The sequence below is a fragment of the Scyliorhinus canicula genome, chromosome 6, assembly GCF_902713615.1.
Source record: "Scyliorhinus canicula chromosome 6, sScyCan1.1, whole genome shotgun sequence".
In the NCBI taxonomy this organism is placed as follows: Eukaryota; Metazoa; Chordata; class Chondrichthyes; order Carcharhiniformes; family Scyliorhinidae; genus Scyliorhinus; species Scyliorhinus canicula.
Window position 1 is genome coordinate 30,335,428 of NC_052151.1, and position 15,481 is coordinate 30,350,908.

A 15,481-nucleotide genomic window follows, 5' to 3' on the forward strand; every position below is an offset into this window, starting at 1 on the left:
CCTACCAACTGTCTTGGCTTGAGACAATTCACACCTCTTTAACCTGGGGTTACTCCTATCTCTGGATCTGTAAAGACTTAATTACCTGTAAATGCTCGCATTCTAAGCATTGTCTGGCATCTTTGACTTTGTCTATATAAATGTTTCTGGAAAATACCTCTTCATTCACCTGAGGAAGGAGCAGTGTTCTGAAAGGTAGTGATTTGAAACAAACCGGTTGGACTTTAACCTGGTGTTGTAAGACTTATTCTGCTCACCCCAATCCAACCCCGGCATCTCCACATCATAAGTGAAATGGAACCTTCTCCATTGCCCCTTTAAAGCCAACTGCTGCTGCCTGATTTTACATGTGACTGATGGGAAACTGAAAATAGTGGAGAGCTGCAGCACCTCTGTCAACACTGGGCAAGCGAAGAAGCGGGTTAATGACATGGTGGTGACGTTGTTTCTGAACAATTCTGAAAGGTAGTACACTACCTGAAATTGCTGACCTGCCTGCTTTTCACATATGCTGTCCAATTTGCTCCGTTTCTTGCGATGTCTGCCTTCATAAAACCACTGAAAATACAGATTCTTTTTTGTTTTCTGTTTCTTAAGGGTCTCACTTTTTATGCATATTATAATTTATTTTCCCGTCCTCGTGATGCCTCTCAGATATACTTTTTGTATCCTCGGTAAAGCTCTTGAAAGCATTAGCGGTAGTTGGTATATCAGTGGATCACGAACAGTCAGATTGCTCTTCTTCTAAACAAACCATTTCAGTTTGGGCTCATCCCAATGTTTTTCAACATAGCTCCCTAATAATCACACAAAACAGTTTCTAACCTGGATGTTATAACTGTAAATGGAGGTATCAAGCTAAATGTATTGATCTCCAATGGGCTCAATAATATAATATTTTGTGCGTGCTTTTGCTTTGGACTGTCAGCTGTCATGACCTTGAATGTACTTTCCAAATCTCCCCCCTGTGGTGGATCTCCCCCCTTCCCCCATCACAGCCCTGGAGATGGTGCAGCGCAGGTTTGCCAGGGATCAGGGACTTCCGCCACATTGGCTGCAAAATTCAGTTGCCAAGCTCCTGTTGGTCAAAATGGTGTCCATGTCAGACATTTTGGTGCAGGCCCTGCTGGGTGCCATCTTGGGTAAGGTGTTAGCAGGGGTACGAGGGGTTTGGGAACATGCGGAGCAGCCAGATTGACAGGTCGATCAGCACAGAACGTTGCTTTGATGCCAACGGTGCTCTTTTCAAGCTGAAAGTTGCAACGAGCCTGCCAACCTCTCCAAATCTTGTACAGCTGAACATGCATTCAGCAGCAGGAAGCCCTCACCACCTATTCAAAGGGATCAACTCCATTTGGGTTAGTTACTGATTGGTTTCCCCTGGGCACTGCTGAGTTGGTAGCAGTGTTTGGTAATTTATACTGCTGAAGTCAAGGGTACGTCCTTGGTTCTGACTTTCTCAGATTTGTGCTCTGAGGCGTGTATGCTGTAGTTTCTATTCCCCTTGGTCGGCGCCAGGATGCGAGGAATGAGCAGCTTTGACCGGGCAGGATGAGCTGCTCGAACAGGGAATAGGAGAAGAATTCTGAGTAGGAGGCTCTTTCTCGGTACTTGAGGAAACAATTTTCTCACCTCAACCTCAGCGAGAACCAGTCTTTTGGAATCTCTCCATTTCCGTCGGAGCTGTTCACTGAAATCTGCTGCTTTTTGTAACTCGACCCACAGCCTGGGAGCAGGGTGAGGACGACACTGTCAGTGGTTCTTCACAACTGGCAGTGTCATCCTTATGCTCCTATAAAATTCTTTTGGTCAGATGTCTTCCAGGCTGGAGCATATTTAACATCTCCTGTTTGCCATCCAGTGTTCCGTAGAGGGGGGTCACTGAGGTCCTGAATTTGGAGTCAAGTGCGTTTGATTTCTCTGGTCAGAGTAACGCCGGTGGGACAAGCGCGCGGCTTGTCAAGAAGAACAAACCTCCCCATGTTGCTGGGTGCCATGGACTGCACACTTAGCAATATTGTGCGGGCATCGCATGTGAGCTCAGAGATGTCCAGCAACCGGAAGGGGTTCCACTCCCTCAGCAGGCACCTGGGGTTAGACCATGTTCAGTGCATCATGCAGATGAATACCTGGCATGCAGACAGCAGTCATGATTGGGCAGCACGGTAGCATTGTGGATAGCACAATCGCTTCACAGCTCCAGGGTCCCAGGTTCGATTCCGGCTTGGGTCACTGTCTGTGCGGAGTCTGCACATCCTCCCCGTGTGTGCGTGGGTTTCCTCCGGGTGCTCTGGTTTCCTCCCACAGTCCAAAGATGTGCAGGTTAGGTGGATTGGCCATGATAAATTGCCCTTAGTGTCCAAAATTGCCCTTAGTGTTGGGTGGGGTTACTGGGTTATGGGGATAGGGTGGAGTTGTTGACCTTGGGTAGGGTGCTCTTTCCAAGAGCTGGTGCAGACTCGATGGGCTGAATGGCCTCTTCTGCACTGTAAAATTCTATGATTCTGTAAAATTCTATGATTGCCTTCAGACTGCAGCAGTCCACCCGACCGTCAGCATTTGAGCCACCATGCACCACAATAAGCCAGAGGGTGGCTACTTGGTGATGAGACCTATCCACTTATTCATGACTCTGGTGTGCATGACGTGTGCAGCAAGCCATAATGAGGGCCATTCTGCAACATGAATGTGATGAAGCAGTTCCATTAGGATCCTGAAGCAACACTTCTGCTGCCTTGACCACACATGAAGCCCTGCAGTATTCCCCATGGCATGTCATCACTCCTGGTGGACTGCCATGTCCTGTGCAACCGTATCAGCGTGAGGGCAGAGCCTTGGCTGCCAGATAGATGGTGGGAATCTGCGGGTGAGGAGGAAGGGAGGAGGTAGGCCAGACTAATCATGATCTGCTCAGCCGACTGGGGGAATCAGTGAATGCAGCATCAATTCCGAATCCACCAACAGTCCCACACCTTAGCTTCCCTCTCTTTCTGACCATAACAGAGTCCTGTCGGCCAAAATGCTGAAATAAAGGCCATTGCAACACAAACATTCCAAACAACTTGATAGACCTAATCATTCAATCATCAAAATCATTCTACACACAAGTCAACTAATCACCCTGTGAATTTCCTCAGTGTCTATTCCCCCAGGTGCCCAACCCCTTGTTCCCGTTCCCCCTAGGTGCCTGTGCCACCACGTGCACATCCCCCTGTGCCAGAATTTCCTTACACACCTTAATGGGCTCTCTCTTGTGCTCAAATTCACCTCTGAAATGCAGCAGTCAAATGAGCTCCCTTCCTTTAACATGCTAATTGAGATATATGCCGGGATGTTCCGTCACTTTCACTGGTAAATACACACATTGGGATCCGTGCATTTCCATGCGCTATAGAAGTGGCCTTATCAGCAACCTCAGGGTGGTATTCTAGGCACGAAAGGGAAAATGCTGGAAAATCTCAGCAAGTCTGGCAGCATCTGTAGGGAGAGAAAAGAGCTAATGTTTCGAGTCCGATGACTCTTTGTCAAAGATTTGAGAAAGAATTTCAGATTCCAGCATCTGCAGTAATTTGCTTTTATCCAGTGTTCTGGGCACAATCACTTTCAACTGGTTCATCAACCACTTTCCCTCCATCATAATGTTAGATGTGTGGATGATTGCACAATCTTCAGCACCATTTATGACTCTTCAGCTACTGAAGCATTCTATGCCCAATGGGCAAGACCTGGACAATATCCAGGCCTGGGCTGATAAGTGACAATTAGTAATTGTGCCACACAAGTGCTAGACAATGATCATTTCCAACAAGAGAGAACCCATCCATCTCCCCATGGTTTAGCACACTGGGCTAAATCGCTGGCTTTTAAAACAGTCCAAGGTAGGCCAGCAGCACAGTTCGATTCCTGTACCAGCCTTCCCGAACAGGCGCCGGAATGTGGCGACTAGGGGCTTTTCACTGTAGCTTCATTGAAGCCTACTCGTGACAATAAGCAATTCTCATTTTCATTTCATGACATTGAATAGTATTACCATCCCTGAAGCCCCCAATATAAACATTGATCAATTTTCAACATATCTCACAAAACTGGACATCCATGAGATCCTGTGGGCCATCATCAACAGCAGAATTGTATGCAACATAGTCTGTAACCTCATGGCCCAGCATATCCCCCACTCCACCATTAATATCAACCCTTGTTCAATGAAGACTGCAGGAGGGCTTGCCAGGACATGCACCAGGTATATCGGAAAATTAGATGTCAACTTGGTGGGGCTCTAAAACAAGATTACTTGCTTGCCAAACAGTGAAAGAACCAGGCGATAGCTGAAGCTAAGCGATCCCACGACCAGTGGATCATTCTAAGCTCTGCAGTATACCACATCCAGTCGGGAATGGTGGTGGACAATTGAACAAATAAAGGGGCGAGGAGGCGACACAAATATCTCCACCTCAATGATGGGGATCGAATTGAATTGATTGAATTTTTCAAGGAGGTGACTGGGTGTGTAGATGAGGGCAGTGCAGTTGATGTAGTCTACATGGACTTCAGTAAGGCTTTTGACAAGGTCTCTCATGGGAGACTGATCAAGAAGGTAGGAGCCCATGGGATCCAGGGCAATTTGGATTCAAAATTGACTTAGTGGCAGAAAGCAGAGGGTGGTGGTCGGAGGTTGTTTTTGTGACTGGGACCTATGTCCAGTGTTGTACCACAGGAATCGGTGCTGGGTCCCTTGCTGTTGTAGTGCACATTAATCTAGACGGTGAATGTGGGAGGTATGACAATAATAATCGCTTATTGTCAAAAGTAGGCTTCAATGAAGTTAATGTGAAAAGCCCCTAGTTGCCACATTCCAGCACCTGTTCGGGGAGGCCGGAACGGGAATTGAACCTGCGCTGCTGCCTTGTTCTGCATTACAAGCCAGCTGTTTAGCCCACTGTGCTAAACCAGCCCTTGATCGCAGATGACGCGAAAATTGGTGGTGTAAATAGCAAGGAGGAAATCCTTCAATTACAAGATGATGTGGATGGGCTGTTTAAATGGGCAGAACAGTAACAAATGGAATTTAACCCTGAAAAGTGTGAGATGTTGCATAATTTGGGAGGACTAACAATACAAGGGAGTACACAATGAACGGTAGGATGCTGGGAAGTACAGAGGAACAGAGGGATATTGGTGTGCATGTCCAAAGATCCCTGAAGGCAGCAGGACAGCGAGATAAGGTGGTTAAGAAGGCATATGGGATACTTGCCTTTGTTAGCCGGAGCATAGAATATAAGAGAAGGGAGGTTATGACAGAGCTGTATAAAACGCTCGTGAGACCATAGCTAGAGTACTGTGTGCAATTCTGGTTGCCACACTACAGGAAGGATGTGATTGCACAAGAGAGGGTGCAGAGGAGATTCACCAGGATGTTGCCTGTGCTGGAGTGTTTCAGCTATGAAGAGAGGCTGGGGTTATTGTCCTTGGAGCAGAGAAGGCCGAGGCGGGACATAATCAAGGTTTACAAAATGCTGATGGGAAGAAGCTTTTCCCCTTAATAGAGGGGTCAATAACCACGGGGCATAGATTTAAGTTAAGGAGCACGAGATTTAGAGGGAATTTGAGGAAAAACATTTTCACCCAGAGGATTGTGGTAATCTGGAACTCACTTCTTGAAAGGGTGGTAGAGACGGGAACCGTCACAACATTTAAGAAGCATTTAGACTTGTGCTCCAGAACTTGCTGCACCTCTAGCCATGCTGTTCCAGTACAGCTGCAATACTGGCACCTACCCGGCAAAGTGAAAAATTGCCCAGGTGTGTCCTGTACACAAGAAACGGGACAAATCCAACCCAGCCAATTACTGCTCTATCAGCCTACTCTCCGTCAACAGCAAAGTGATGGAAGGAGTCATCAACAGAGTTATCAAGCGGCACTTACTCAGCAATAGCCAGCTCATGGGCGCTCAGTTTGGGTTCCGCCAGGATTACACAGCCCCTGACCTCATTATAGTCTTGGTTTAAACATGGACAAAATAGCTGAATGCCAGAGGTGAGGTGAGAGTAATTGCCCTTAACATCAAGACAGCATTTGACTGAGTATGGCATCAAGGAGCCCTAGCTAAACTGGAGTCAATGGGAGTCGGTTGGGGGGGGGGGGGGGGGGGAGAACTCACCGCTGGTTGGGGGCATACCTGGCATAAAGGAAGATGGTTGTGGTGGTTGGAGGTCAATCATCCCAACTCCAGGACATCAATACCGGAGCTCCTCAGGATAGTATAGCATCTGAGGCTCAACCATCTTCAGCTGCTTCATAAATTACCTTCCTTCCATCCTAAGGTTGGAAGTGGGGATGTTTGCGGATGACTGCACAATGTTCAGTACCATTTGCGACTCCTCGGATAACGAAGCAGTCCATGTCCAAATGCAGCAAGATCCGGACAATATCCAGGCTTCAAGTGTCAAGTAACATTCGCACCACACAAGTGCCAGGCAATGACCATCTCCTACAAGAGAGGATCTGACCATCGCTCCTTGATATTCAATGGCATTACCATTGTTGGATCCCCCACCATCAACATCTTGGGGTTTGCCATTGATCAGAAACTGAACCTGACTAGCCATATCCCGTACCAGCCTCCCCGAACAGGTGCCGGAATGTGGCGACTAGGGGCTTTTCACAGTAACTTCATTTGAAGTTTACTTGTGACAATAAGCGATTTTCATTTCATTTTTTCATATTAATAGTGTGGCCACCAGGGCAGGTCAAAGGCTAGGAATCCTACGGCAATTAACTCACCTCCTCACCCCCAAAGCCTGTCCACCATCTACAAGTCAGGAGTGTGATGGAATAAGCTCCACTGGCCTGGATGAGTGCAGCTCCAACAACACTCATGAAGCTTGACACCATCCATGACAAAGCAGCCGGTTTGATTGCTCCCTCTTCCACAAACATTCAAACCCTCCACCACCGATGAACAGTGGCTGCCGAGTGTACCATCTACAAGTTGCACTGCAGGAACTCGCCAAAGTTCCTTAGACAGCACCTTCCAAACCCACAACCATCTAGAAGGCCAAGAGCAGCAGATACCTGGGAACCCCACCACCTGGAGGTTCACTCACCACCCTGACGTGGAAATACATCACCGTTCCTTCACTGTCGCTGGGTCAAGATCCTGGAACGCCCTCCCTAACAGCACTTTGGGTGCACCTGCACTGTATGGACTGCAACCGCTCATGAAGGCAGCTCACCACCACCTTCTCGGGGGCAATGAGGGATGAACAACAAATGCTGGCCTAGCCAGCGACGCCCACAAGCTGCAAAATAATATTTTAAAATACCTTTAAGTTATACAACTGGTGAAGAGAAAATAGAGGTCAGAAGAGGAAAAGAAGGTCGACAGACAATTTAAGTCTAACAACTTTGCAGTATCACATAATTATCGGGCTGTTGCGGCGCAGAATGAGGCCATTTGCACCAGCAGAGGAAATTATTGAAGGGTGCGAGAGGTCAAGTGGTTTATGATATTCTCTTGCTAAATTGTGCATCTTTGTTTCTGTTGCAGAGTTTTGCACTGTACATACTTGGTGATGAGAAGGCACTCTGCCATGAGCCGTCCATGTATTTATCGAGGATCGCAGCAGGTACTTGGCCTTTCTTCAAATGGGAATTCCTTTTTCTGCCATATTTGGGAAGGATACTGAAAATGTTCCACTTTGCTGGTAGCAATTTTGCCGTGGGCCTCAATATTTGTGATGACGCCTGTGGGTAAATATTCCTTTCAGTGTGTGGTCAGGGCTTATTAATTCTGCGTCCACCTTTGGCCCATTTTCTGTTGCTGCTGGCAGCCAATGGGTAAAGTACCCACACACGAGCTGATGGGAGGCAGACAGAACCAGAACAGAAAGGCTTGCATTCCCTCCCATTCCCTATCGTACAGCTAACGGTGAGCTGTTCTGCTGAGCACAAGACTCCAGGGCTCTTGTGCTTGAAGTGCACGTGGGGGTTAATTTCCATAAGAGCCGGCAATAAGTATGCCAGGCACGCTACTAGTCAGAAAATTGCTTACATGTTTTAAGTTCGTCCAAAGAATTTGCTTGGCTGAGAATGATTTGTAAAGCTCTCGCTGCTAAAGTCATTGATGTGACACAGAAATGCAACTCACACAGAGGAGCTGCCCCATAAAGCTGCAATGCCTCAGAAAATAAACTTTATCCATTGAAGTGAATCCCCGGGGAGCAAAGTTAATCTAAGACTGGGAGCGACATGATTTTGTCTTTCTGGAAAGGTAAAGGGGTGTGAGGTGGAGGTTTGATTATCTCCATCACAACACCCTCTACCCCCACCCAGCAAACAAACCACGCCTGTTACTCAATGGGTGCATCCAGCAGAAACTTGGTGTCTGTGGAGGATGTAAGAGAGTCCACCACCTCCTAGGCCGTTCTTGAAAACTCTCCCAGGCAACAAGTTCAGAAGGAGCATTGATGGACTCCAAGAGTCCCACGTGGTCCATTTTGCAAAATCAAAGGGAAGAGAAAGCGTCTGATCGTAAGTGGTAGTTGTCTAATTGGAGCCTTGCATCAAAGCAACTAGATGTTAGCTGCAAGCAGAAAGGGTTAAAAAGAATTCTACTTGAGGGCCCACTCACCAAAAGTTATACTTCATATGTAATCTGTTTAGATCCCGCAGCATTATTTCGAACAAGGAGACTGGGTGCCCCGGCCAGTAATCATCTCTTAACTAATGCCACCAAACAGATAATCTACTTGTTTACCCTGTTGCTGTGTGTGGGAGCTCGCTGCACAGAAGTTGGCTTCTGTTTTCACTCGTTCCACCACTGACCACGTTTCGAAATTAGCTGTATAATGCTCGAGGACATTCTGTGGTCATGAAAGTCACTGTTTTATGAATGCAATTTCTTTTGCTTGCTTTTATTTCATTCTTGCCCCTTTTTCTTTCATTCCTTCCTTATCTTCCAGCGGATCAGTCACGAGTTAAGAAAGTCATCCTGCTCTGTTTATTTCTTGATTTCGTTTTCACAATATTCTTTTAAACTGACAGGAGTAGGGCTGTCCTTCTCAGGATTGTTACAGCGCAAGAGGGAGGCCATTCGGCCCATCGTGCCTGCCCCGGCTCTCCGAATGAGCAATTTACTTTGTACCATTCTCCAGCCTGTAACCCTGCACAGTCTTCCTTCCCCGATAACAGTCTAATTCCCTTTTGAGAGCCTAAATAGCAGAAAAACAAGAGAAATTTAAAATAAAAGGCTGCAAAGTGTTTAGAATTTCAAGAACAGTAAAGGGTGGGAATGGAAACCCTGAAGGAAGAGAACGCGATGCTGTCTGAAATTTACGAACAGAAACAGGCCATTCGGCCCATCGAATCTTTTCTGATGTTTCTGTTCCACACAATCTTCCTCCCACCTCATCTTGTCCCCCCCCCGCAACCCTATAAAAATAACCTTTCTCCTCACGTATATATACTTGAGGTAGCCAGTTCCATGTTCTCTGGGTAAAGACGTTTGGGACGGTGCAGTGGTTAGCACTGTTGCCTTACTTCTCCAGGGACCCGGGTTCAATTCCGACTTCGGGTAACTGTTTGCACTTTCTCCCCGTGGTCTGGGTGGGTTTCCTCCGGGTGCTCCGGTTTCCTCCCAAAGACGTGCAGGTTAGGTGGATTGGCCATGCTAAATTGCCTCTTAGTGTCCAAAAGCTTAGGTGGGATTACTGGGTTAATAACAATAATAATCGCTAATTGTCACAAGTAGGCTTCAATGAATTTACTGTGAAAAGCCAGATACCGGCAACTGTTTGGGGAGGCTGGTATGGGAATTGGAATTGAACCCGCGCTGCTGGCATTGTTCTGCATTACAAGCCAGCTGTTTAGCCCACAATGCTAAACCAGCCCCTCCAGGGATATGGTGGAGGCTGGCTTAAGTAGGGTGCTCCTTTCAAGGGCTGGTGCAGACTCGATGGGCCGAATGGCCGTCTCCTGCACTGTAGATTTTATAATTTTCTCCTGTTTACCTACTGCATTTTAAAAAATTTGTTTGTGGAAGGTGGGCATCAATGGCTCGGCCTGCATTTATTGCCTATCCTTAATTGCCGTTGTTCGGAGGGTATTGAAAAGTCAACTGCATTGCTGTGGGCCTGGAGTCACATGTAGGCCAGACCTGATGAAGACGGCAGGACATTAGTGAACCAGATAGGTTTTTAACGACAATCAACAGTTTGTTCATGGTTAGCATTAGATTTTTAATTCCGTGGTGGGATTCGAACCTGGCTCGCACGAGCATTTCCCTGGGTCTGTAGATGATCAGTTCAGTGATCATACCGCCATGCCACTGGCTTCCCTCATCTATTAATGACATTCATATATTTATGCTCCCTACTTCTTGCGTCTACCCAAACACATCCTTTCATAACCTGGAGGGCCTCCATCAGGTTATTTGGCCCCTCTCCCCAAGCCATCTCCCCTCCAGAGATAAGAACCCCAGCCAGTTCAGTTACTCCTGATGGTTACAACCTCTTAGTTTCTGGCATCATCCTTGTGAATTGTCTTTGCTTTTCCTGTTTAGCAAGCTAATTGTTTTGCAGTAGTCCATAAGTGAGTTATCACACAGCAGGGGCATTCTCACTGCAGCCGGGACGTCATGCTACGTAGGGCAAGTGTACAAATCATGATGGTTGTTGGAATGTGACGAATGACTGGACCCAGTAAGCAGGCTGAATTACAAGAGCCTGCAAAGTTAAACAGAGCGCATACTTTTGTAATCACACCCCCTTATCACTCTGGTGAATAATGATGTGCTTCATCTTTCACAAAGGATGCGAGTTACGCATCTGAGAGAATTTTACGCTCTTGGTGTTGTGCAGTTTGATGGTATGAGTGCTGTTTCCCCTCGCAATGATTCCTTGTCACGTGAGCTCATAAAAGGCCCCAGTGGAAGCCGTGCTGTGCTTCAGTTTCTGTTTATCACAGAATATTGTTAAAATATATACATCCAGAATGGGGGTTGTAACAATCCCGTTGAGGTGTAGCTAGCAATTGGAAGGGCTGAGGTTGAAATGATGTCCTCACCTGTAATAATGTTGTCACCTTTAAACCACGACATGTTCAAAACAATTCAACAGGGCAAAGGAAGCAGCAAGCGGAGGAAGATGACAAAAGGTAATGAACGTCAAAACCGTTGGCATGGCAATTTTCTCTGCATTCTGCTGCTGACTGATGCAAAGCCCGTATTTATAAATATGTCTCTATCTCTCCTCAGGCTCAGTTTGAATCCAGGCACCTTGTCCTCCAGCCTAGCGGCAAAGCTGGTGGTCTCGCTTACAAACTTAGGTAAGCATCTAAGTCAGAAATGTCACTGTAATATTTTTAAATATCTGAACATTGCATGGCCAGCAGTGCATCAATTTGGAGCACCAAGACATCACACAGTCTAGCTGTCTGACAGCTGCAGTTTCAAACACTCGCAGGACTGAGCCAGCTATGAGGGGAGCAGGAAGGGGGGGGGGGGGGGGGAAGAGACCAGGAACTCCTCCTTTAAAAAGAGGATGGAAAGGGAAGTCTGATATTGTGGACTGCTCTCCGATGAAGTCTTGCAGCATCTTTTGTACCTACCTGGGAGTAGAGCTCCATCCCATCATTGTGCATTGTCATGTGAGAGTACCTTTAAGAAATGGGTGTTTATAAATGGGTGTGTATATAAATATCTGTAGTGAGTGTACCTTTAAGAAATGGGTGTTCGTTACTGCAGTGATGTCAGAGAGTGGGTGGAGCTGGGCTGTATGTCAGCTTTTTACTTTTGTTTTAGGCTGCTTGCAGCAGGATGTGTTTTAGTTCGTTTTCAGAACTGGATAGCTGCAGTCACAGCAAGAAGGTGTATGGGTCTCTCTGTAATCTAACACTATAAATCGATCCTTTGGTGATTTAAAACTAATAACTGCTCTCAATAGTGACTTTTACCTGATGTGCTTCTGTGAAAAGTTTTTTAAAAAAAGTCTTATGGATGTTAAAAGGAAAGCTTAAAGGATTACTTAATGTTGTCGGCTTTGGGGGTTGTATTTGAATTAATGGTTGCTAAGATGTTCACTATGTTTTAAAAAGGTCAACTTGAGTTCATAGAGTAAACATGGTTTTGCTTTAAAAAATACTTTTCTATTTCTGCTGTACCACACCTGTAGAGTGGGCCGTGTGCTCCCCATATCACAATCTATTAAAAGTTATGGGTCAGGTGAACTCCATGATACACTTTGGGGTTCTCTAAACCCTGGCCCATAACAGCATGGTCATTTTTTTTATTCATTAATGGAATGTGGGCATCACTGGCTGGTCCAGAATTTTATTGCCCATCCCTAATTGCCCTTGAACTGAGTAGTTTACTCAGCCATTTCATGGACACTTGAGTCAACCACTTTGCTGTGGATCTGGAGTCAAATGTAGGCCAGATTGGCAAGGATGGCAGATTTACTTCCCTAAAGGACAGTAGTGAACCAGATGGGTTTTTACGACAATTGACAATAGTTTCATGGTTATCATTTGATTTTTAATTCCAGATTTTAAAAAAAATTCAAACTTCACCATCTGCCATGGTGGGATTCAAACCCAGGTCTCCAGAGCAATATTAGCCTGAGTCAATACCACTATGCCGCCACAACTCTCCAAAGAGCTTGGGAGCCGATGGGCAAAACCAAAACTAATAGCATAGAAGGAGGATGTTTGGCCCATTGTACTTATGTTGACTCTTTGAAATGGTCTCAAATTAGTTCCATTCCCTTTTGAATCTGCTTCCACCACCTTTTCAGGCAATGATAACAAAATAAGTAAACCCATTGGCACAGAACTTTCAACCTCATTGCCATGCATTAAGACATGGAATTACATTTACAGTTTACTACTTCACATGCTGCTGATTTGGATTTATTGTCATGTGTACCGAGGTACAGTGAAAAGTATTGTGCTGCATAGAGTCCACACAGATCGTTCCTTTTTTTTCAAATTTAGCGTACCCAAATCATTTTTTCCAATTAAGGTGCAATTTAGCGTGGCCGATCCACCTACCCTGCACATCTTTGGGTTGTGGGGGCTAAACCCACGCAAGCACTGGGAGAATGTGCAAACTCCACACGGACAGTGCCGGGATCGAACCTGGGACCTCGGTGCCATGAGGCAGCAGTGCTAACCACTGTGCCACCATGCTGCCCTCCAGACAGATCATTCCATAATATGAAAAAACATAGGATATACGATAAATACACAAAGTAAATACATAGACACAGATATCGGGTGAAGCATACAGAGTGTAGTACTACTCAGTAGAGAAGATGTGTGAAGAGATCAGTTCAGTCCATAAGAGGGCCATTGAGGAGTCTGGCAACAGCAGGGAAGAAGCTGTTTTTGAATCTGTTAGTGCGTGTTCTCACACTTTTATATATCCTGCCCGATGGAAGAGGTTGGAAGAGAGAATAACCCAGGTGGGAGAGGATTTTGATTGCGCTGCCCACTTTCCCAAGGCAGCGGGAGGTGTAGACAGTCAATGAACATGAGGTGGGTTTGTGTGCTGGACAGGGCTGTGTTCATGTCTCTAGTTTCTTACTGTCCTGGGTCGAGCAGTCGCTATACCAGACTGTGATGCAGCCAGATAGGATCCTTTCTATGGTACATCTGTAAAAACTGGTAAGACTCAATGTGGACATGCCAAATTTCCTTAGTTTCATGAGGAAGTATAGGCGCTGTTGTGCTTTCTTGGCTGTAGTATCGATGTGGGTGGATCAAGACAGATTGTTGGTGATGTGCGTACCTAGGAATTTGAAGCTGTGAACCATCGCCACCTTGGCACCATTGATGCAGACAGGGATGTGAACGATACTTTGCTTCCTGATGTCAATGACCAGCCCTTAGTTTTGCTGACGTTGAAGGGTTGTTGTCGTTACACCATTCCACGAGGTTCTCTATCTCCCTCCTGTACTCTGACTCATCGTTGTTTGAGATCCAACCTACTACGGCCGTATCATCAGCAAACTTGTAAATGGGATTGGAGCCAAATTGTAGATGGAGTTGGAGTCGTGTGTGTATAGGGAGTATAGTAGGGGGCTAAGTACGCAGCCTTGCAGGACCCAGATATTGAGGACTATCGTGGAGAAGGTGTTGTTTATCCTTACTGATTATGGTCTATGGGCCAGAAGGTCAATGATCCAGTTGCAGAGGGAGGTGCCAAATCCAGGTTTTGGTGTTTTGATATGTGCTTGGCTGGGATTATGGTGTTGAATGCGGATTATGGTGTTGAATGAATAGGAGTCTGACGTGGGAATCCTTGTTGTCGAGATGTTCCAGGGATGAGTGTAAGGCCAGGAAGGTTTTGGCGGTATGCAAATTTCAGTGGATCAGGGCATTCTGGGAGTATGGAGTTGATGTGTCTCATGACCAACATCTCGAAGCACTTCATTATGATCGATGTCAAAGCCACTGGACGGTAGTCATTGAGGCACGTTGCCTAGTTATTCTTTGGCACCGGTATGATGGTGGTATTCTTGAAGCAGCCTTACTCTTGTAAGCAACCGTAAGCAAGTCCTCCTGAAGGTGTAGACTCCTTGTACAATTTGGTTAGTGCTCGGCACCTCCACAGACCTCATTCAGGCAGTTTATATTCACGGGCACCTGCACAGTGACTGCCGGACGGCTGTTGGAATGAGGGATGCCTCAGAGTGAGCTTGCTCCCTGTGATTGCCCCTTATTCACATCCCAGCTGAGGCCGTTTGGAGCACATTTCTGATGATCTGGAGCTGAGATCGACAACTTCAGAACAGTAGGGATCAAACTTTGGGTTATTGCACAGCCAAGCAAGTTGGAGTAGGTGTGTGTCTTGAGGCCTCTATTTAACCAATCTGTGATTAGAAAGTGCTGAGTAGAATTCACCCCCCCAAAAGAAAGAAAACTACAATGCCATACAACAGGGTAGCATTGTGGATAGCACAATTGCTTCACAGCTCCAGGGTCCCAGGTTCGATTCCGGCTTGGGTCACTATCTGTGCGAAGTCTGCACATCCTCCCTGTGTATGCGTGGGTTTCCTCCGGTGCTCCGGTTTCCTCCCACAGTCCAAAGATGTGCAGGTTAGGTGGATTGGCCACGATAAATTGCCCTTAGTGTCCACAATTACCCTTAGTGTTGGGTGGGGTTACTGGGTTATGGGGATAGGGTGGAGGTGTGGGCTTGGGTAGGGTGCTCTTTCCAAGAGCCGGTGCAGAATCGATGGGCAGAATGGCCTCCTTCTGCACTGTAAATTCTATGATAATATTGTTAAGTGCCTGCAAGATGCTTTGTACATGCATGTGTGTGCACCAGTTACCTGGAGGAACAAAGGAGCAGGAGGAGGCCATTTGACCCATTGAACTTGCTTCGACATTCAAACAGACCATGGCTGATCCTTTACCTCTACATCATTTTCCTTGGTGTTAATAGTATCCCGATATCTATCGTATAGTTAACACCTTTATAAAG

General features: G+C 46.3%; 1 protein-coding gene across 1 annotated transcript in view; it reads left to right on the forward strand.

Annotated features, from left to right (window-relative positions):
* anapc1 (anaphase promoting complex subunit 1) overlaps positions 1 to 15,481 on the forward strand; it is a 309,365-nt gene that overhangs the window by 79,510 nt on the left and 214,374 nt on the right. Inside the window, exons 22-24 of the mRNA XM_038799110.1 lie at positions 7,547 to 7,625; positions 11,115 to 11,151; positions 11,252 to 11,322. Of these exons, the coding sequence (XP_038655038.1) occupies positions 7,547 to 7,625; positions 11,115 to 11,151; positions 11,252 to 11,322 (187 nt within the window). The remainder of the gene's footprint in view (positions 1 to 7,546; positions 7,626 to 11,114; positions 11,152 to 11,251; positions 11,323 to 15,481) is intronic.